The sequence below is a fragment of the Spermophilus citellus genome (assembly GCF_964194105.1).
Source record: "Spermophilus citellus genome assembly, chromosome: 3".
Taxonomy (NCBI): domain Eukaryota; kingdom Metazoa; phylum Chordata; class Mammalia; order Rodentia; family Sciuridae; genus Spermophilus; species Spermophilus citellus.
Genome location: NC_138184.1, coordinates 103950427 through 103972415, shown reverse-complemented (window position 1 = coordinate 103972415; position 21989 = coordinate 103950427). Strand labels below are relative to the sequence as shown.

At 61.8% G+C, this 21989-nt stretch overlaps 1 protein-coding gene across 3 annotated transcripts; it reads right to left on the bottom strand.

Annotated features, from left to right (window-relative positions):
* Positions 1-327: 327 nt before the first annotated feature.
* On the bottom strand, positions 328-21654 carry MMP17 (matrix metallopeptidase 17). 3 transcript variants are annotated; one of them, XM_081287250.1, is made up of 10 exons: positions 21393-21654; positions 12726-12858; positions 12348-12477; positions 11448-11731; positions 10723-10899; positions 8928-9027; positions 6535-6617; positions 6291-6443; positions 2567-2824; positions 328-2019 (listed from the first exon to the last, which is right to left on the bottom strand). In XM_081287250.1, exons 1-10 carry the CDS (start codon positions 21534-21536, stop codon positions 1727-1729), a joined length of 1755 nt encoding a protein of 584 aa, XP_081143376.1. In that variant the 5' UTR covers positions 21537-21654; the 3' UTR covers positions 328-1726. The 3 variants fall into 3 exon arrangements, with proteins under 3 accessions (XP_081143376.1, XP_081143377.1, XP_081143378.1); XM_081287251.1 differs by having other exon boundaries at positions 21338-21471; XM_081287252.1 differs by having other exon boundaries at positions 21307-21433.
* Positions 21655-21989: the final 335 nt, after the last annotated feature.

The following is a 21989-nucleotide window of genomic DNA, read 5'->3' as shown; positions in this document are numbered from 1 at the left end:
TCCCCAATGGCTCAGAGGAAGGGAGGCTCTTACTCTCCACCGGAGACTCCCATAAACATGAAGTCACGTCTCTGGTGTGAAGTGCCTGCATCCGTAACGGGGTCAGTCCAGCAGGGCGTCTCCCTGGCCTGGGCTGTAGTCCGCCTGGACACTCCTGCCATACGTCCTCTGGATTTCCAGGGGTCGTGGGGGTCATGAAGCTCTCCCCAGGCCTCACTGGACACTGATGGGTAGGAACGTCCTTTCTGGGGAATCGAACCCAGGGCCTCCTGCACTCTGCACAGGTGGTCTCCCACCGAGCTGCTCGCCAGCTGGCGTAGAAAAGTTTTTATTGAGAGTAGACGTCAGGACAACAGTGAGACTGCAGCAGTCGCAGCCGAGGGACACCAGCCCGGGGACCTCAGAGTCGCCCCTGACCCACAGGGCAGCTCCTCGACAGGCTGCCGGACAACATGGCAGGAGGCTGAAGGAGCTTGGTGTGCGGAAGGCGCTGCGGAGGAACAACAGGAGGGCGCGTTTCCAGGGGACAGGTCTCCCAGAGACCTCCCAGGCCACCCTGTCTGACCCGACAGCAGGGCCATTCTTAGCTCCAGGGAGCACAGAGGGACAGATGGACACAGGTGGTGCCAGGCTTGGGGAGGAGTGCATGGGGAGGGGCAGGAGGATATGGGCTGGCCTCTGCTCCTGGAACTAGGAAGTGTGAAAATCTGGTGAAGGGAGAAGCCTTCCTGCCTGTGAAAGGGTCCTCTCAGCCCCGCCCTAGCTGCAGGGTGACCACTGACTTCCCATGCTGTAAGGGCAAATCCCTTGCAGTGCTGGAGCCCAGCAGGCCCGACCTACCCCAGGACCTTGGCATCTGGAGTGCCGTCTCCCAGGTGCCTGTGCCTCAGATCCCCACCCCACAGAGCCGGGACTCCGGCTCCCTCCTCCATTCAGGGGCCTCCTTCCCTTGGAGGCCTGCCGGCAGAGGGGGAAGTCCTCCTGCAGGGCTCCTGCTTCTCCAGATCCAGGGCAGGTTCCACACCTCCCAGTGATGCTGCTGGAGAAGACATTGTCACAGAGGTGGCACTTCCCTGCTCACCCCTGGCCACTCTCCTCTTCCTGCATGAACCCCACCTTTGGTCCAGAGGTGAGAAAGGCCCTCTGCAGCCCAGGGAGTGGATGGGCATGTCCAGAGAGAAGATGACCTCTCTGGCAGGGAGGGGAGCTGGTGGGAGGCAATGGAGACAAGGGTCCTGATTTCCATCTAGGCAGGAGGGACAGGGCTCTGTAGACTGGGAGCCTGGGATAAGAGGGCTGGGTGGAGCAAGGCCTGGACACTGGCCTACAGTGGGGCAGTTGTGCGCTTGGCAGACAGGTCCTGAGTGGCCACTGGATGTAGACATAAGCCCCCCTCTTTAGGTGGCTCCAGCTCCCAGCAGGTGGCACTGGATCAGATGGATGAGTGGGTGACAAGTGTCTATGAATGTCCAGAGCGTGCCCTGCACTCCGAGTTTTTCCTCTGGGCCTCTACTTTACCAGGGAAAAGGGCACAATGGCCCTTGCGGACCCGCAGGAGCGCACGGGAAGGTGACAACGGACGCCAGGAGGGCCATCTATTAGCCCCTTCCCCACCAAGCGCAGGGTCTCCGCTGCGCCACGCGGCAGGGCGAGGTCGCCTTTGCGCCTTTGTGAGGCGGCCGCTCAGGCGAGAAGGAAGGCGTCCGCGGGTCCCCGGCCCCGCGGCTCACCGCGCCCCGGCCCGGGCGGCACCTAGCGCGCACAGCAGCAGCAGCTGAGGCGGCGGCGAGGCGGGCGGCGCGGGCGCGGCGGAGGAGCAGGAGCACACGGCGAGGCCATCCTGCGCGCGGCCCTGCGGCCCGGGCTGCGCTCTGGCCGCCTCCGCCTCCGCCTCGCTGGCCGCCGGCTCCCCGCACACCAGCCAGTCCCGCGCCGTGGACTGCGGGTACCCGGGCGCCGCCTCCAGCTCGCCTTCCTGCACTTTCCAGTACTCCTGGCCGCGGAAGAAGTAGGAGGCACCTGCGGAGAGCAGGGCCAGGCTAAGCCATACCAGCAGGTCCACACCAGAGGGAGGGCCCCGCCACGGAGGAGGAGCCACTGGAGGCAGGGGCGGTGGGTGGGCCACCTCTGGAGTTCCCTTCCCTGACTGGGCTTTTATCTAGGACCCTGCCCTGTGCAAGCTGTGCTAGGTGTCAGGGCACAACTCAGAGGGAGGGACACTGCCTGTCCTGTGCGGCTGGCCAGCTGGGGTGCTTCTATGCTGTCAGGGGCAGATACAAACTGGGGGCACAGGAGTCCTGAAAGATGTTGAGCACTGGCCAGGCTGTGTGGTGCCTAGGAAGGTGATCCAGAAGTCCCTACAGGTGCAAAGGCCCAGGGTCCAGTGTGTTTGGGGTGTGAGAAGTAGGAGGAGGCTGGTGTTGGTGGAGGGAGTGGGCAGGGTGGAGGATGGGCTGAAAGGTGGGGGAGTCAGGACTCAGCTGACAGGCAAGCCCTGGCTCAGGGAACCGCCATTTTGCTGGTGAGGAAACTGAGGCTGCACAGCCTCCCCCCTGAACATGCTCACCATCAGACCAGCGCATGGCGTCATCCAGTGTGCTGGGGACACCCCTCCACAGGGGGCCCTGGGCAGGGTAGCCAGGGTCCATGCGCCGAGTGTGGTCATCATAGCGCCAGTAGAGCTGGTCCTTAAAGAAATAAGTCCTGTCATTGTGAGGCCAGGAGAAGGCGGCATCCACACCGCCCGGCGGGAGGCTGAAGTCCGAGATGGGCCGTGGGTATCCTTCCTCTACGTTATTGTCCTTAAACACCCAGTATCTGTCTCCTGGGGGCGAGAGAAAGAGCGTGGGCAGGGGCTCCAGCTGGCCTGCTCCCATGTTTGCCGCCCTCACCCAGGGGTGGGGTGACGTGGCTGCAGAGTGGTCACCCACATCACAGTGCCCAGGAGTCCTCGTGGGTATTTATTGAGCACCTACTATGTGCCAGGCCTGGGTCGGTCATGTAATCAGCAGCCTGTGGATGCAGGCTTTGGTGGCCACTTAGGACCATAAACAGAACATAGGGTGAGTTGGCCACTGCCTGGGGACGCTGTTTCGTGTCCTACCCAAGTTCTGGGCAGGGGGCTAGGAACGTCTTCATGGAGAAATCAAGCAAGGTGCTTGGTCCGAGGCCTGCATGTGGATTTATGCAGTAAGCAAGATGCTTCAAAGCCCCTTGCTGGACAGAGGGTCTGAGTCACATGGGAGGACATGAGGGAGGGTGCCTCGGAGGTTGCCAGGATGCAAGGTGGCACACTGGTCAGCTGGTGGGAACGAACATGGCGGGGCCACAGCCTGGCGCCTTAGAGAGTGACCAGCAGAGCCAGGCAGAGGCCCTCGCCCCGCCAGAGACCAAGAACTGAGCAGGATCCCTGGAGAGGCCTGTAGGCGCAGCAGCCCTGTGCACAGCAGCCCCAGCTCCACCCACAGTGCGCACAGGCAGACTGCAGTGGGGCCTCAGGATGGACCATATTCAGCCTTGAGGTGGGGGAAATTCTGCCCGGCGTGTGTCGCCCTCCATGATCCCAGCAGCTTAGGTGGCTGAGGCAGGAGGACGGCAAGTTGAGGCCAGCCTGGTCACCTTAGCAAGACCATGTCGCAAAGGACAGACAGGGCTGCGGATGCTCAGGGTGGAGCACCTGGGTGCAACCCCAGTAGCAAAAAGGAGGGGAGTCCTGCCACGGGCCCCAACAAGGATGCACTTGGAGCGTGTTGTGCGTGCAGGCACTCAGGGAGGCTCTGGAGCAGCCAGACCCCCAGGGACAGAGGGAACGGGCGCCAGGGGCCAGCTGGTGTTCAGTCTGGGCAGATGGCGAGCTCTGTGGGTGGAAGGCCAATGCCCAGCGGCACCAAGTCACGCGCTGGAAACAGCTGAACATCAGAGTCTGTCACGGGCCTCCTTCCTGCCACCACTGAAAGGAACCACCAGGGGCTGGGTGTGGCTCAGTAGTGGGGCACCTGCCTGGCATGGGGAAGCCTGGGTGAGTCCTCAGTGTCACACACACGCACACACCACAGACATGCGCACACACCACAGACACACGCACACACACTCACTCATGCACAAGTGTTCCAGATAGGGTCAGCTGTGATGCTGTAGCAGGGAAGGGTCAAGGATACGAGAGCCGCCATAGAGCTCTGTCCCACTCCCTGGGGGAAGACACAGGTCAGCTGAAAGCAGGCAGCACAGGGACTGGCAGGCTCCATCGGGGACATGGGTGCAAAGCCCACGGAGCTGGGCCTCTCGTCTCACCCAAAACGCATAGCAGCAGAGAAACTTGTGGGCAGCCTCTGCAGATGACCCCAGGGAGCATCCCTGGGAGGGACGGGTCAGACACCAGCCCTCGGTGATGCTCGGCCAGTGGGAGCCCAGGACCCGACCCTGGGAGGCACAGACCCTGAGGCCTGGAGCTCCTGAGGGGAGCAGCACCACAGGCCCAGGGAAGGTTCCGATCAGAGACCAGGGAGGCAGCCAAGCACACGGGGACCCTGGCGGTCCTGTGGGCAGGTGGCAGGCGAGCTTGTGCCCTGGATGGCGGCATCTGGTCACTGGTGGCTGCTAGGGCTCTGTGGGGCTCTAGGAGCGCCGTGCTGCAGTCTGCGTCTCCCTGTCCAGAAGACCCTGCTACTCTTTGTTCTGGCTGGTTTTGTTTTTTGTACTGGGGACGGGCCACTTGTCTTGGGGACCGGGCCACTTATCCTGGGGACAGGGCCACTTGTCCTGGTGATGGGTTGTCCTGGGGACCAAATCCAGACCTCTTTGTATCTTATTTAGTCACAGGTCTCCCTAAGTTGCTCAGGGTCCTGTTACTTTGCTGAAGGTGGCCTTGAACTTAGATCCTCCTGCCCCAGCCTCCTGAGCTGCAGGGATCATAGGCAAGTACCACGGTGCCTGGCCCATGTGATAGTTCTGCAGTTTTTCTACAAGTCTGATTTTTTTCCCCCAACATAAAATTTTGAAAAAGGAGGAGGTTCTGTGGGTCTTGATGGGCCCACGTGGGCCATGTGCAGAGCAGGAGCAGTGGTGCTGCTCATGGTGCACCATCCTCCCGGGGACACAGCCAAGGAACAGACACTACAGGAGCCACTGCACATGCTGCTCTCTGCTGCGGAGCAGGGTCCCGGGGGCAGCCTCCGGCTCTACCACCCAAGGGTCCCACCTGCTTCTCCTGAAGCGTCACTCACCCGAGGGTCCCCAGGGCTTGCCAGTGCAGGTGCCCGGGACTACAAGGGCCATGTGAGAGACGCACGGGAGGGAGGCAGCAGCTACAAGAGGCAGCCGCAGCCAGGCTCTCTGCACCTCCCGGAGGAGGAGGCGGCCACTGCTGGGCTGACCCTCCCCGGGGCTCAAGTCCTGGGCCTCAGCACGTGGCCCTGCTAGCCGGGGTTCTGCAGGAGTCATGGCTAAAAGAGGATCCTGCTGCTTTGGGCCTCCTCATCAGAGACAGGAGGCGGCACTGATGGGAGGCACAGCCCACGCGGCCAGCGCTATATGGGGTTGAGAGGCCTGGACAGTGTTCCTGGAGCCCAGGGCGCCCTGTCCTCACTGAGGTCAGACTCTGGACCACGGTGGGGAGGGGCCCAGGAGACTTGTTCCCGAGGATGGGTACTGGAGAAATGCTCAGTACTATCCCAGTGATGAGGCCTCCAGGCCTTTCCCAAACTAGGGCATTCTTTGTGCTCAGCAGAACGGCTGCTGCCTCAGGGCCTTGGCACTGACTGTCCCCTGACCTGAACTCTGTTTCTGGAACTCTGGGGTTGTTTTTGGTTCCAGGGGCATTTCTACCATTGAGTTATATCCCCAGTCTTTTTTATTTTGAGACAGGATCTAAGTTGCCGAGGCTGACCTCGAACTTGTGATCCTCCAGAGTGGCTGGGGTTACAGGCAGGTGCCACTGTGCCTGGCTCAAATGGCATCTCCTGATGTGGCTTTCCTTGCTCCAGGTGCTCTGTGCCAACCTGAGTCCTTCCCACGCTGAGCCCTCCTTCAGCTGACATTCTTAGTACTCGTGAGAGCTTTCTAGCAAGAGGCCTGGGTTGTCACGTTGCTCCCTGTGTACCCATAGGAACTACCACAGGCTGGGCATACAGCAGGTGCTCAATATGTATCCACCTAGTGCACAAGGCACGAGGGGCTCTGTGCTCTGGACTGTGGAGCAGACCACGGAGCAGCCTCCCATCAGGTGCGTCTGTGCTGTGGGTGCCGCTGCAGCCTCCGTCAGCGAGGCCACGGAGCTGGGGAGGCCCACCCACCTTTGAAGAAGACAATCTTATGGTCACTCGTGCGCTCATACACGGCGTCCACGCTGTCCAGGTGCAGCGGCAGGCCCCGCCAGAAGCGGTGCATCTGCGCTGGCTGCAGGGACACCAGGTGCCGGTCCCGGTTCAGCCTCCAGAAGTACTTGCCTGAGGGGACAAGGGGGTGGCTACAGGTGGCGAGTCTGGGGACCCGGTGGGCTGAATCCCGCCACCTCCCACCCCTGGGCCCTGGGGGCACCTTTGAAGAAGAAGGCTTCGCCACGGATCTGTGCCACTGCGTCAAAATGGGTGCTGCACCTGTGGGGCACGTCCTTCCTGGGCCTGCGGGAAGAGGGCCAGGTGGGCAGGAGGCGCCAGGCCACGCACCCCCGGATCCTGGCTTCCTGCAACAGGGGACCCATGGGGAGCCCACAGAGGGGCAAGCTTGCCAACTGCTCTCTTGACAGGGGATTCATAGCCACAATATGTAAAAACTCACCGATAAAAAAACAAATATCCCCCTCATTAAACGGACAGAGGGACCAGATGCTTCTCCAGAGAAGCACAAAAGGCCCACAGATATATGAAAAATGTCCAACACCAGTTGCAACCAGGGAAACGCACAAGACAACACTGAGACTACATCTCACACCAGTCACAACGGCAGTCCCCAGGAACACGGCTTCCCGGAGCCCACACTTTCGCATGACATCCTGCCTCACCGTTAGCCCCCAGAAACGGAGCAGCCTTCTATGGACTGAGACCTCTGACACCATGAGCCCCCAAATAAACTTTTCCTCTAAAAAAAATACAAATAGCAATAAATGCTGGCGAGGATGTGGAGGGAAAGGAGCACTTTTACACTGTTGGCGGGACTGTGAATTGGCTTCTTAAAGACGAGGCATGGGCCAGGCGTGGTGGTGCACGCCTAATCCCAGCCACTCTGGAGGCTGAGGCAGGAGGATCTCAAATTCAAGGCCAGCCTCAGCAACCTAGCAAGACCCTAAGAAAATTGGTGAGACCCTGTCTCAAAATATAAAAATGGCTGGGGACATGGCTCAGTGGCAGAGTGCTTGCCTAGCATGTGTGATACTCTGGGTTCAATTCTCAGCACTACAAGTAAATAAGTAAATAAAATGGAGATCTCTTGACAACTAAAAAAAAAAAAAAAAAACTATTAAGAAGAACTTTTTTAAAAAGGGCTGGGGATGTGGCTCAATGGTTAAGCACCCCTGGGTTCAATCCCTGGTACCAGGAAAAAAAATTTTTTTTAAATTTTAATATTTATTTATTTATTTTAGTTTTCGGCAGACACAACATCTTTGTTTGTATGTGGTGCTGAGGATCGAAACCAGGCCGCAGGCATGCCAGGCAAGCAGCGCTACTGTCGAGAGCCACAGTTTAGTCAGAATGAAGCCTGGCATTTTTGCCAGAGGGAATGGTTGAAAGGTGACCCTGCTCCGGGATTAGGGCGGATCCTGCTGGGAATAGGGTGGATCCTGCTGCCTCGGGCAGGCACCGGCTACTTGGGAGTTCCTTGGGAGTTCCTGGGTTGAGTTATTGCAGGGTTCTGAGAGAATTGGTGTGCGGAGCCTGGTGGAGGAAGTGTGTTCCCAGGAAGTGTGTGTAGAGTGCTGGTGAGAGTTCGGGAATAAAGAGTTGTTGTTTGAATCTACAAGGCTTTTTGGCGGCTCGGTTATTTGTGCCCAGACAGACTGCGGCACCACATACATGTAAAATAAGGATATTGTGTTCACCTATAAAAGGGCTGGGTGGAGCTGGGTGGTTGAGTGCCCAGGATCCGTTCCCTGGTGCCAGAATATATTTGTAAAAGGAAGAACGGGAGCAGGTGCTCTCAAGGATCCCTCGTCACCACGGGTTCTGGGCAGCGCCTCAGGGGAGACTCGTGCTTGCCTGCTCCCTTGCGTCCCAGGTTGGCAGGGGCCACCTCTGAGCACACTGAGGCTGTGGGTGCTCCTCGCACTGTGGGCCGGAGGGGAACCGTGTCCCACCAAGAGGCCAGCTCACACTTGATGCAGCATGGACCCCAATCCCACCTCCAGAACACGGCCACAGAAAGTGCCATGGCTGTCCCTGGTTACGGCCTACAATCAGGGGCCACTGAGTAGCTGAGCAGCCAGAGTGCATGGCCCTCCGAGACAGGGGCCAGCTCCCAGAGAGGCAGCGGCTGGGCCGGCCTGGAGCAGAGGCCCTGGCTCCCCCCAGCACTGTGCAGTGTGGCCAAGGGCAGTGGACGGGCCCTGGTGCTCAGCTGCAGAAGCCCCCAGGCCTGCAGACTACGCACCCTTTGCCTTGACCGCCCCTTTGGCCAGTGCGGTTGGACAACCCGGAAGCCCAGTGACTAGAGGCTGAGGCAGGAAGATGGCAAGTCCCAGGTCCGCCTGGGCACCTTGGTGACACCTTGTCTTAAAACCACAGAGGAAAAGGACTGGGATGCGGCTCAGGGTGCAGCGCCCGAGGGTCAGTCCCAGCACAAGAAAGGAAGGAAAGAGGAAGCAGGAAAAATGGAGAGCGCGAAGGAGGGAGGCCAGGTGCCGGCCAGTGGGCCCACACAGCCTGCGCATCACAGGGATCTGGGCACACTGGATGAGGATAGGCAGGCCACCGCATGGTGACAGGGCCATGGCTTACGGGGTGCTGGAACGGTTGTCGGGGGGCTCTGGCAGTAGGGGCGGCTCCTCGGGCTCTGGAGTATCCAGTTGTGCTGTGGGGGACACAGACTCCCGCACACCTGTGGGAACAAGGAGGATAGCATCCAGCCCAGGAACTTACTCCTCACTTCCCTGCAGGCCCTCGGGAGACCCCAGGATGGAGCCAGGCCTCTGGGCTGACAGGCCCCCAGCACCCCTCCCACTGCAGGAATGGCCCTGAGGGACCACGAAGCACTCAGGCCGCCTTCAGAGCCTGCCCAGCGCTGGCCCGCCTGACCCTCCCTGTCCACCTGCAAGAACTGAAGTGGTGCCAGGCGGCAGCCACATGCACAATCCCGGCCCCTCCAGAGGATGGCAATTCCAGGCCAGCGGGCACCTCAGCAAGACCCTGTCTCAAAATAAAATACAAAGGACTGGGCCACGGCTCGGTGGGGACACTGGCCGACCACAGGCCACAGCTCTGTGGGGGGCACTGGTGCCCAGAAACAAGTCCTGGGTTCAGTTTCCACGGCTGCAAAAACCAGAAGGATGGGAAGCACGTGTCCAAGAGCAGCCGGACACCACGCTCACAGCGCCATCAGAGCTGCCCTGGGAGGGGGGCAAGCAGCCCAAGTGCCCGTCACCACAGGTACGTGGACGCAGGAGCTCGGTGTGAAGAGGAACATGCTCTGACACGCTAGACGTGGTGGGACCTGAGGACGCTGTGCACCCTGAAAGACACCAGCGGCCGAAGGCCCTGGACGGCCTGCCTGGCCACGCTGGTGGCCCCAGCAGGCCAACCGCAGGGACAGAAAGAGCCCTGGCTGCTGGGGCTGGGGAGGAGGAGAGGCTGGCAGGCTCTGGTCTCTCTGGAGTGACCCAGGCTCTGGACCACTGAGCCACATCCCAGCCCATTTAAGTTTTTTATGCTGAGGCTGGCCCTGAACTGGTGATCCTCCTGCCTCAGCATCTTAAACTGCTGAGATTACGGGGGGGGGGGGGACACTGCACCTGGCTAGACATGGACATTTCAAAGGGTGAATTTTGCGGGATGTGCGTTTTACTGCAGTGAAAGCGACACCCCATCTGGGGACGGATGGGTGAGGAACTTGCCCCTCATGGGCGAGGCCATGGGTTTCCTCTAGCCCCATGGACATCGGTGGAGAGTGGCAGGGACAGCACAGAGTGAGGCCTGGGCCCTGGACTGGGGAGTGGCCGGGCATGGCCGGGACCAGGATGCAGGGGTCTCATCACCTCCTATCTGGGGCTCGGGTTCCCAGGATGGGGGACAGGGCTCTTTAGCCTTATTTCTGATGGTTTTCAGGAGGGAGGGGCCCTGGGGCGGAGCTCAGCTTGGCCCGTGCACTCCTGAGGTCCACCCTGGGCAACCTGCCTGGCCCCGGCTCCTGTGGTCCACCCTGGGTAAGCTGACTGGCCCCGGCTCCTGTGGTCCACCCTGGGCAAGCTGACTGCCTCCATGTGCCTTGGTTTTCCCCTGTGTGGACAGTTGTCCCCTCTCAGGACCATGGAGACTTTCAGGGCCCCTTGCTCTGCACAGGCCTGCACTTGCCCCATTGCTGCTACCAGGATCCTGAGAACTGGGGACAGATGTGGCTTTCCCTATGCTCCTAGGGACCCAGGGTGGGCTCTGAGAGAGGCTGAGGCCAGCTGGTCCTCTGCTCCCTTCCTGCCACTCACGCAGGGCAGCCAGTGTGTCTGGCACGGGGCAGTCTGAGGACGGCTAAGCCAAGCTCAGGACGTCCAGGGGACCTGTGTCCGGCCTCAGGGACACTCACCATACAGCTGCCAGACGCGCACCCTGTCATCGTAGGGCAGCCTGTAGCGCAGCGGGTCGCCCACGGGGCCCTGGTAGTATGGCTGCATGATGGAGCTGGGGGTGGAGACGTGGCTCAGCCCGATGGCATGGCCAAACTCATGGACGGCCACTGCAAACAGGTCCATCCCGTGGGCATCTGGGGGATGGGAGCTGCATGAGCAACCCCCTCTCCCCTGCAGTCTGGGGCCACATGTGGGGGCCTGCTGCCCTGGTGGTGCTGGTGCTGCGTCCCTTCAGGGGACTCTGCTGGGACTGCCCGCTCCCTCTGCGGCTCTGTGGGGTCTCGGCTTCTCCCTGGGGGTCCCCTGCATGCTCATAGCAGGCAGCAACCTCTCTGGGCCACGCGGGGCTCATTCAGGCTTTGAGGACCAGCCGAGTCCCCGAGCACAAAGGCCCGGGTGTCAAGTGGGTCCCCAGACCCTGGAGCTACAGGCCTGGCCCCAAACGATGGGCCGGGCCCTCCTCACTAGGAGAGGCCCGGGCGAGGCCAGCCTGGCTGCTCATGGATACCCAGGGATGGCTGGAGCCGGGACTGCCTGGCCACTCACAGGCACCTTTACGCCAGTTTGGCTGGGGGCACGTGGCCCGCCTGCCGCTTGGTCTCAGGGCTGGGTGGCTCCGCGTCACCTCAGGGAGTCTGCGGGGGCTGCCCGGGCCTAGGGGTCCCAGGGACTCAGCACCCACCAGAGGAGCGGAAGGTCCAAGCCTCCTCATCGTCAAAATGGGTGTCCCCTGCAGAGTGGTGGTCTCCCGGGAAGAAGGCGTGGGCCACTGTGCCGCCAGGGCCGTCGAAGGGGTATTCGTCCTGGTGGTCGGCCCTGGAGAAGTCTATCTGGATATCTGCGGCGCTGCCGGCCACCTCGTGGAAGTTCAGCGGGGCAATGTCACTCCAGACTTTGAGGGCATAATACATGAGTGCCCGCACCGTGTCAGGGCCCAGGGCTGAGTCCCGTGGGAAGGTCCGGACCCTGTGGTGGGGGGGGGGACAGCAGGTCCAGGCCGGGGAGCACAGGCCATGCCCCAGGCTGGATGAGCATCCTCCCCCGTTGGGGCTGTGGGGTCTACAAGGGTGTGCCACTACCTTCTGCCTCTGTCCCTCCTCAGAGGTCCCAGGAGTCACCCCAGCTGGACACAGGAGGGAGGGTCCAGGGGGCTGAGGAGCAAGGGTCTGCAGCCTGCCCTGCTGGAGCTTCACAGGGCCCGTCAGCCAGGGCCACCTGAGCCAGTGCTGACCTCAGGGGCCAGCAGAAGGGCAGCCCACTAACCCCCTCCTCCCAGACCTGAGAGCACAAGGAAGGGACTGCGTGAGACAATCCCCAATCTAGGGGCCTCCCCATAGGAGGCAGGAGGCAGAGACCCTGAGAGAGGAGGCCACATGCAGAGGGGAGCAGAGGTGGGTGAGGGACACCTGGGACATCCCCTCTGGGCAGGACCGGCTTCTGGCTTCCAGAACACAGAAAATCAATCCCAGGTGTCTCAGTCCCTGGTTGGTGGCATTTGGCATGGCAGGCACCGTGGCAGGTGACACCATGGCACGTGACACCCTGTCAGGCCTGGTGTTCCCCTCCTGGCCTGGCCACCCACCTCCACGACAGGTTCCTTTTGTTCCACTTGGTTGGAGCCGGAGCCTGGCGCTTCCTTCGAGCCCAGGCCAGAGGGGGCAGGTCAGGGAGGGAACAGCGCGGGGTCTTCATCAGGGCCAGAGTGGCCTCATCTGCGGGGGGGGGGGTGCTGGTCAGCAGCAGGCCTGGCCCACCTGCCTCCCAGCCCGAGGTTCCCAGGAGCCCCCAAAAGCTGCAGCCTGGACTCTGGCCACGGGCCTCAGGCACAGGCCTGTTTCCCCTGGTCCTGGGGAAGGTCTGTCGGATGAGGCCCACCAAGGGGCAGGGCCCAGGAGGGGAGTGGCCAGGCCGGCACGGCCCAACAGGGACCACGGTGTCTCCTCCCGTCCATAGAACTGACCCAGGATGCCAGTGGCCTCCAGGCCGCCAAACTGCTGCATGGTGGCGATGGCCTTGGACAACTCCTCCTGCGTCTGCAGTCGCCCTGTCGCGGGGTCCGCTGGGGGCAGGTAGCCAAACCTGCTCAGCCACTCCTAGGGACAGAGAGCAGAGTGAGGGGTGGCCACGGTGCGGCTCCACGCAGAGCTGCCTAGACCAGTACGACGCAGGGAGCAGGCCTCTGAGCAACACCACCCCAGCCCGACGCCCTCTGTCCAGTTACTCTATAGGCACCTAAAAAACCTGATGCCTCTTAGCCAGGACGGGCTTGTGCAGTGCCCAACCTGTGCAATTGCTCACAGCAGCTCTGCACCACCTCACTCCTGAGGCAGCAAAATGTCCAGGGGACACAAGTGAAGTTAGAAGTTTCTTCAGTGTGGCCAGCACCAGATGCAGGCCCCAGGCTACCTATTAAGGGTGGTCTAGGACTGAAGGCTTGAAGCCCCCGTCAAGAAAGGCAAGAGACGACCTCACAGAGGAACGGCACTGAGGGCCTAGGGCCTGGGCTGCCCACTGGACCTTCTGCTGTGCAGCCTGGGGAAGGGTGGTCAGACCCTCTGGGCTGCTTTCTCAGCAGCGAAACCAGTACAGTGCCGACTTGGCAGGGTGGTTGAGGACGGGTCAGTGGGGAGGTGGGAGGGGCTCACACCAGCACTGCCCAGGTGCTCTGTATGGAGGATCTGGGATGTTGGAAACAGCGAGTGGTGGGCAGAAGGGTCACCTGACCCTTGAGCCAAGCAGGAAGGCAGGTCGAACTGCCACCAAGGGGGCCCTGGGTCCTGGGGTGGGCCTCATCTGCAGCCCCATCCACAGCTGTGGCCCCTTGCGCCACCAGGTGGCGCTGTACAACTGTGCAAAAGGCAGTGAAGGTCCCATGAGCACTGCTCTGTCCCCAGTCACAGCTTACCGGCCCTGGAGCACCCAGAGGTTGGGTTTCAGGGACTCCCTGTGTCCACTCCAACCCTGGACCTGCTTCAAGAAGGGTGTGAACCAGGTGACATGCCAGGGCCAACCAGCAGACCTCCTCTTTTCCTTTTTTTTTTTTTTTAATATTTATTTATTTTTCTAGTTTTCAGCGGACACAATATCTTTGTTTGTATGTGGTGCTGAGGATCGAACCCCGGCCGTACGCATGTCAGGCGAGCGCGCTACCGCTTGAGCCACATCCCCAGCCCCTCCTCTTTTCCTTTTTGCATACTGGGGCTCCCTGGCGCTTCACACACGCCAGGTGACCCCTCCACTGCGCCACATCTCAGCCTTTTTAATTCATTTTGAGGCAGAGTCTCACTAAGTTGCCCTGGTTGGCCTCAAACTTGTCCTCGGGATGGAAGCGGTGGCACATGCCTGGAATCCCAGGGGCTCAGGAGGCTGAGGCAGGAGGATCACAGGTTCAAAGCCAGCCTCAGCAACTTAGTGTAGACCCTATCTCAAAATAAAGAACTAAAAGGGCTGGGGATGTGGCTCAGTACCCCTGGGTTCAGTCCCTGGTATGAAAAACAACAAAACCCCTGCCACCCTCTACACCTCAAGTTCCAAAGTGGCTGGGACGGCATGTGCGCCCCACTGCTCCTAGCTAGGTCTGGGTGGGTCTTTGTGATGGATATTTTAAAAATCCTCTCATTTCACTTGTGCCACATGTCAGTCCCCGCCACCTGTCCTGTGGGCTGGTGCTGGAAGGAAGGTGCTGCAGGAAGCCAGCTGTTTGCGGGAATGGGATTCTGAATTCCCAGATTCCCAGGACCTCAAAAGGGACAAGTTACTAACCAGGAGGGCAGTCTCCACGATTTGCATATCATTTGCATACACTTGCAGACCAGCTAGATTCCCCCTCCAGGTGACAACTGGGTCCTTGCTGGGATCTTGCCTCTGTTCCTTTATCCTTTTCCCAACCCAGATTCCCCTCTCAGCCTTGATAGGAGGTCCCCAAGAGTGCACACAACTGGAGATTCCTGGAGACCCCTCCAAGGCCACTGGGCAGGTTCTCTAAGTGGACTTTCATGGTGGGGCCTTGGGAGGAACCTGATGACCACTGAGGTGAGCAGTGCAATGGGGCCCTGGTTCCAACCTGCTACCTCCCAACTCGAGTTCCATCAACAGGATGTTCCGAGTGTCCCACAATTTGTCACTGCCGGGGCCCTGGAACACCCAACAGCATTCCCAGGGAGCACATGCATGGTGGTTTTTCCAAAGGGTTTGACCAACATTTTCAGGTTTTGTTTCTGGTTTTGCAGGGAATGCACCCGAGGCTGTGGGCACACCGGGCAAGCACTGTGCCACCGTGCTGCACCCCAGCCCTTTTCATTTTAGTTATGGAGGCTGGCTTTCAGCGTCTGTCCTCCTGCCTCAGCCTCCCAGGTTGCTGGGATGGTAGGCACGCTTCATCACACCGGCCATTTGTAAATTTGGTCCTGCAGTTTTTTTCCTTTAATGTTTTTTTTTTTTTTTTAATTTTTAAATATTTATTTTTTTAGGTGTAGAATGACATAATGATGCCTTTATTTTTATGTGGTGCTGAGGATCAAACCTGGGTCCTGCCCGTGCTAGGCGTGCGCTCTACCGCTGAGCCACAATCCCAGCCCCTGCAGTTTTCTTCTCTAATGCCAGAAACCACAGTTGTGAAGCCTCTGCCAGGAGCCCGGCTTCGGCTGCACCAGCTCTTCACCTCCTTGAAGGCCTCCGCAAGCTCCCCGACCTACCTGATGCCAGGCAGGGACACCCCAGCCCTCTTAGTAGACACCTCCCCCACCTACCAGGGGCAAGGTCCCAGGAGGAGGGCCCACTGTCCCAGACCTTGCCTGCCTGGGACCTGGGAGAGAAGCTGGGGCAGTGCAGACTGGGACCACACCTGGGGGCTGGTGCCCTTGGGGCAGGCCTGGAGAGGGTAGGCATGGCTGGCACAGCCTTCGAGCTCCTCCCAATCTCCAGAAGGGGCAGGTACCCAAGTGCCCAAGGCTGTGTACATTTTATTTTGGCTGGGGACTGAGCTCATTTGCTGTGTGGGACGAGGCTAGTGGGCCCCAGGCAGCAGGCAGCAGAGCGGGCTGAGCAGCCTGGGAAGAGCCACCCAGAGCTGGCTGTCCCTGCAGGGGGTAGAGGCTGCAGAAGAGGTGCCCTGCTGCGTCCCACCAGGATGCACCAGCCCCTCTGCCCCTCCGTGGCTGGCAGAGCCAAGGCCCAGGGTGGTCCCGAGGGCACCCTCCCCCGCTATGCCCATTGGCTTTTCTTGGGGACCCACTGGGACCCAAGCAGCTTCGGGACCCGCGGAGCCGGCCGCGCCGCCTGCCTCCTGCTCGCTGCGGTCCTCGCTCTACTGTCGCCACGGAGACTGCCGCTGTCTCCAGGGCAACGGAGGCTGCAGCAGCGGGCGCTGTGCGGCGGGGTGAACCTTCCAGAAGGCCACGGGGAGGAGCCGCCGGCCGGCCGGCCTTCCCACCTGGTCAGGGCTCCCGGGCGGAGGCCGCAGGCCCGCTGAGGCCGACCGCGGGGGACCCAGCCCGCCGCGCCCTGGCCGCTGCCGCCGCGGTGGCGATTATCGCAGCCTGACACCGGGTCTCCCTGAAACCGGGTCTTCCACGGCCCTAAGGAGGAGGGTGCTTGGCGCGAAAGCCGGGTCCGTGAGTCCCGCGGGTAACAGGGAGCGAGCCCCTCCGGCCGCACTGACTCACTGCGACCAGGCACCAGCCACAGCCCCGACCCCCAGCGGCGAAGCCCCAGTGTTGTCAGGGGCCACCCTGTGCCTGGGCTGCAGGCACTGACCTACACGCGCCCCCGGCTCAGCTGGCATGGGCTGACCGCCCACCGCTTCCGGCCCTGGCTGACTCATTCCACCAGCCTGGGGGCAGCAAGTCCATAAGGCCATCTCACAGATGAGGAAATTGAGGCTCAGAGGTCGTTCACAAGACCATGGCTGAGTGGACCCCTGTAGCCCCTGTCACAATGCCCCGGGCAGTAGCCGCAGTACTCTGCGGCCAGCACCTGTTCTCACGCCCTCTCCACCCTTGCTGCCTCAAGCCCCTGTGGAGGCATGGTCAGCATGACCTCCACTCACAGGCAAGAAAGCGAAGGCCCAGAGAGGGTGGGTAACCTGCCAGCGCCACTCAGCACAGCTCAGCCACAGGATAAAGGCACAGGCCAGGCCTCAGCTGCCTCTGGCGGTGACTCTGCAGCTGGCCTGCAGTTGGGCATCTCCCCGGGGGGGGGGGGGGACTTGCAAATTCCTCTGAGTGTCTGCCCATCTGTCTTGAGGGCGGGTGCTGGGGACAGTAGGGCAGACCACTGTTTCCCCGCAGTCAGGGGAAAATGAACGGCCAACAGCACACAAGTGGCCTCAGGGGTTTCACATCATGAGCAGCGATCACCTAAGGGCTCTGACAGTCAGCCGCCATCCTGCACTGGACACTGGAAACTGGCTGAGGCCCACCACAGTACTCAGATGCACTGGGAGGACCGGGCTATCCCATTCTGCCATGCACTTGGCACCCAGAGGGTGCTGGGAGATAGCTGTGAACCAGTCTTATGAAGTCAGCATCGTTGCTGTTTACCCATTTAATAGATGAGGAACTTAAGGCACAGAGTGGTCAGGACACTGGTCCACAGTCACAGCCAGTAGAGGCAGGGCTGGGACTGGAAGCCAGGCTCACCACACAGGTGCCTGTGCTGCTGCTTTCGTGCTATGAGGGACCAATTAAGCAGGTCTCAAGAACAGTCCTGGGTGACATTTGAAAAGCTAGCCAGGTGATGAGCCCAGGAGTGCTTGTGGCAGTGGGGACAGCAAGAGCAAAGAGCCAGAGCAGGACCCAGCCCAGGATACCCCGGGAGAGAGAAGAGCGGGGACAGGCACCCAGGAGAGAGGTGGGGAGCAGGAGGCCAGGTGGGGAGCCAGCCTGCAGTCAGTGCGAGGCCCTGCCCCCCAGGCCTGCTGCGACAGGAAGGTGCCCAGAGGCCCCCAGTGAACACACACAGCACCCTGTGTGCCCAGTACCAAGCCTGCACCCACAGCCAGGGCTCCATGTCATCAATGTCACAGTCAACAGCATGAAAACCAGAGGCATTCAAAGCGTCCTCAGGACCTTTAGGAAGGAGCTGCTCTGGAGGGCACCCCGCCATGCCCCAGCCCTCAGGAAGGCGCCATTCTGGAGGGCACCTGGCCAGGCCCCAGCCCTCAGGAAAGTGCCACCCTGGAGGGCACCCCGCCATGCCCCAGCCCTCAGGAAGGCGCCACCCTGGAGGGCACCCCGCCATGCCCCAAGGAAGGAGCCGCCCTGGAGGGCACCCCACCATGCCTCAACCCTCAGGAAGCTGCCACATGGAGGTCACTCCGCCATGCCCCAAGGAAGGAACAGTCCTGGAGGGCATCCTGCCATGCCCCAGCCCTCAGGAAGGCGCCACCCTGGAGGGCACCCCGCCATGCCCCTGCCCTCAGGAAGGCGCCACCCTGGAGGGCACCCCGCCATGCCCCTGCCCTCAGGAAAGTGCCACCATGGAGGGCACCCTGTCATGCCCCAAGGAAGGTGCTGCCCTGGAGGGTACCCTGCCATGCCCCAGCCCTCAGGAAGGTGCCACCCAGAGGACATGCAGCAGCCTGTTCCCACTGTACAGAGGAGAGGTTGAGGCTTGGCGCTTAGGTCACAGAGCAGGTGAGCAGCAGCCTGGGTCCTGACGGCCATCGAGAGGGGACCACGAAGCAAGGGATACAGCGATGCCCTCCTTCTCAGTGTTACTGTTTTGTTTTGGTGCCAAAGATCAAACCCAGGGCCTTGTGCATGCCAGGTGAGTGCCCAGCCCTGAGTTGCCCCCGGCCCCACCGCAGCACCCTCTCACCTCTGAGTGCAGGACCAGGGTGACAGCTGACGTTCTCAGGGCTCAGGTGGGTGCAGGGGACATCCTGGGCCCTGAGCCAGGCGGGGACATAGAGCTGAGGGCACAGAGCAGCTATAGGCTTGCTTGGGTGCTGGTGCTGAGGGCATTTGTGGCTGGTTGTGTCCAGGCCTGAGGGTGCCAGTGCCCAGGAAGGGGACATGCAGGCTGATGTGTGCTTTGGTGTCCTGCCTCCCGCTTGCTGCCGTCCCAGTACCATCTTGTCAGCCCTCCGGGAGGTGACCAAAACCCCCTCAATGTGTGCCAGGTGACAGCACCAGATGTTTCTGGGAGCAGAAATCAGAGGAGAAACTCGGAAGGACTTTGGCCAAACCAGTCACCATGCACCAACTCCTGGGCCTGCCCTAGCAGATAGATCCAGGACCCCTGGAAGCACACAGTGGCTGCTAGTGGTGGCACGGAACTCAAAACAGCTGGCATGTCCCCCCAAGCCTGGTTAAGGAGGTGACATCCATGCAATGAAACCCAAGGGGAGACCCGGTCATCCTACAGGACCTTCTCCACCAAGATGGACTGCAAGCAAGAACAGCAGGGGATTGGAGACTCAGGAGCATATGCCCACCTCTTGATCCTAGGGAAATGACCGTACCCCCAGAACCTTTGCAGGGCTTACACTTTTTGCTGTGGGCATCAGACTCAGGAATCAAGGGGACAAACCCAGGCCCATGGGCACTGCAGTGGGGACAGGCCCAGGAGCCCCAGTGGCTCCTCTGCCCTGCTCCAGTACAGCCTGAACGGCCACCCTCCGCTACCCTCACAGCCGAGGCCTCAATCCAGCTTTGTGCAGAGACCCTGGGCTGGGCTGGGCAGCCCCTCCCAACTGCTGGGCTCAGTGCTGTCTGGCATAGGCTGGGTCACTCGCACAAAGCGGCCCTTCTCCTCATTGGCGCTGAGACCCAAACCCCCAGTGGGTGCCCCCAGGGAGATCTGGAGGGCCCAGCCCTTGCAGTCTTCTGGCCCCCCTGGGGCCGGAAGCTCTCTAGCGTCATCCCTGCTGGGGGCCACCAGAGGGCGCCGCCTCACCACCATGGGAGCAGAAGGGGCGAGTCTGCCCACGCCAGAGAGCCAGGCCTGCCCCGGGTGGGGGCCAGGACTGGGGGCTGCCTGTGGCATCTGCCACTTTGTCTTTGTTCTTTACCAGTGGGATGCCAGGGCCCCACTGCCTCTGACCAGGCTGGGGTTATGTCCCCTGCTCAGTGGCCTGCTGGGTGGGAGTGGGGGTGGGCAAGTGACAAATGGGGTGCTAAAGAACCGGGAAGCCCAGGCTGGCTCCTGGTGCCAGCCAGGAGCGTGATCCTGGCTCAGTCTCTGTGGCCAGGGACGGCACGAAACTTCCCAACTGCACCAGGTCTGATCAACTAACTGGGCTGGACCAGCTCCATCCCCCACGGTGCTGACCCTAACTCTGTAGGCCCTCCTGGCAGCTGCTTTTGTGGCACCTTGGGAGCTGGGACACTGTTGCCCCTGGGTATGCACTGCAGCGGGGGAGCCGGGAGACCCCCAGAGACAAAGGGACCTGATGTGAGGGGGCCCTAAATTCAGAAGCCAGGTGGGTGGGAGGGAGCCTGCCCCAGGGGCCCTTTGGGCATCCAAAAGTGGGCAGGAGGGAAGGTGGCCAGTGCCCTCCCAGATGACTTCAGGGATGGCCCTGGAGCAAGTCCTGCCAACCAAGGGGTTATATGTTCACTGGAATGTTCCTGCCTGAAATCCACCAGGCCACTTGCCTGAACCAGAGGCTTGGGAGCTGGGAAGGCCAGTGATGCTGAGATCCGCCTGCCAGGACCCCATTAGGAGATTGCCTGCGTGGGCTGGCCGCTTGTGTTGGGCAGAAGGCCACCCTGGCCTGGGTCCCTGAATCTCCCTGGACTCGGGGTAGCACAGGTGGGGGCCTCATAACAACTCAGCTAAAGGAGGTGGCTGCATCTTCGCCTGCCTACCCCAACCTGCTGGCAAGATCCTTGAAGTCTCATCTAAACCCTCAGGGTCTGCAGGAGACTCAGATGGGGCAGGCAGGCAGCAGAGGGATGTGGGAAGAGGCTGGGCGGCTCCCAGCAGGGCTCTCTAGCCAAGCCTGGGAAAGCGTCTTGGAGGGGCTGGAGGGCCGGGAAGGCGATGAGGCTGCGGCGGGCCTGGAACGGTAGGGAGTCCTCACTGGGCTCAGGACAGGACCAAAGGGAAGGCAGGGCAAGGATCGTCGCCCTCACAGAGGAAGGGAAGAGGGACGGGGCCAACATTCGCGCTCAGCGGGGGCTGGGGACCGGTTCCTGGCTTCTCCGAACCCTCAGCGGGCAATCTCCGGGACCACAGGCTTTCCCAGCGCCCATAGGCACGGCCTCGGCCCTCCCTCAGCTCAGGGATGCGCGACCCTGCCCTTCACTGCTCCCGCCAGGAAGCACGCGGGGCGCACTGCTCACGGCAGCTGCGATGGCGGTCCCCACCCTCCGGGCTCCCCCGCTTTGGGACTGCTCCAAGCCGGGGACCTGGGCTCTGGCTAGGTGACTCCCCCAGCTCCCCAGGCTCCTTACAGCTGCGTGTGCATGGAGCGCAAGACTGGGGAAGGGACCAGGCGCCCTCCCGACTTGGAAGCACCGGCCTCACTCAGCCTGAGCCCCCGGCCTCAGTTTCCCTGCCTGGGACGTGGGTCCCGGCGCCCCGGGTCCCCTCACCCGAGACTCACAGGTGGGCTTCACCCCTCACCCGCGCAGTAGCTCGCAGGGACCTTCGCTCTTCTCGCCCCGGGCCATGCACTCACCACCCCCAGGCTGAGGTCCTCTGCGCGAGGTGCGGGCGCGGCGCAGCCCCCGCGGGCCGCCAGCACGAGCAGCAGCAGCAGCAGCAGTAGCAGCCGGAGTCCCACGAGCGGTGGGCCCGGCCCCCGAGCGGCGCGGCGCCCCATCCCGCTCTCGGGGCTGCGGCGGCGCGGAGGCGAGGGTCCCCGCGCCCGGCCGCAGCCCGCGCCCCTGCGATCCGCTCCGCTCGGCTCCGCGCCCCGCGCCCCGCGCGCAGCTCAGCCCGACTACCGCGCGCCGCCCGCCTCGAGGGGCGGGGCATGCTAATGTACGCTAATGACCTCTCGCCCCGCCCGCCGCCTTAAAGGGCCGGCGCCCTTCCCCGCCGCACCCGCTTGGCGCTCAGTTCCGCGGGACTAGCTGCGCGCCCGCCCTCCTCCAGGGGGCGGGGACATGCTAATGATGGCTAAGGACACCCCCCCCTGTCCCCGCTCGCCGCCTTAAAGGGCCCGTGACCCACCCTCCTGCCTGCGAGTCGCACGGGCTTTGTATATGGGTCGCGCAAGGTAGGCGCTCCTCGAGGGTCCCAAGACGTCCTCAGGCCGCGGCGCGCTGGTGGG

Coding starts and splice junctions, on each gene's coding strand:
- MMP17 (XM_081287250.1), bottom strand. CDS start 21,536: ATGGGGCGCCGCGCCGCTCGGGGGCCGGGCCCACCGCTCGTGGGACTC. Junction 6,618..8,927: donor GACAACCGTTCCAGCACCCC/GTAAGCCATGGC, acceptor CTCTTCCCGCAG/GCCCAGGAAGGACGTGCCCC. Junction 2,825..6,290: donor TAAGATTGTCTTCTTCAAAG/GTGGGTGGGCCT, acceptor TCTCGCCCCCAG/GAGACAGATACTGGGTGTTT.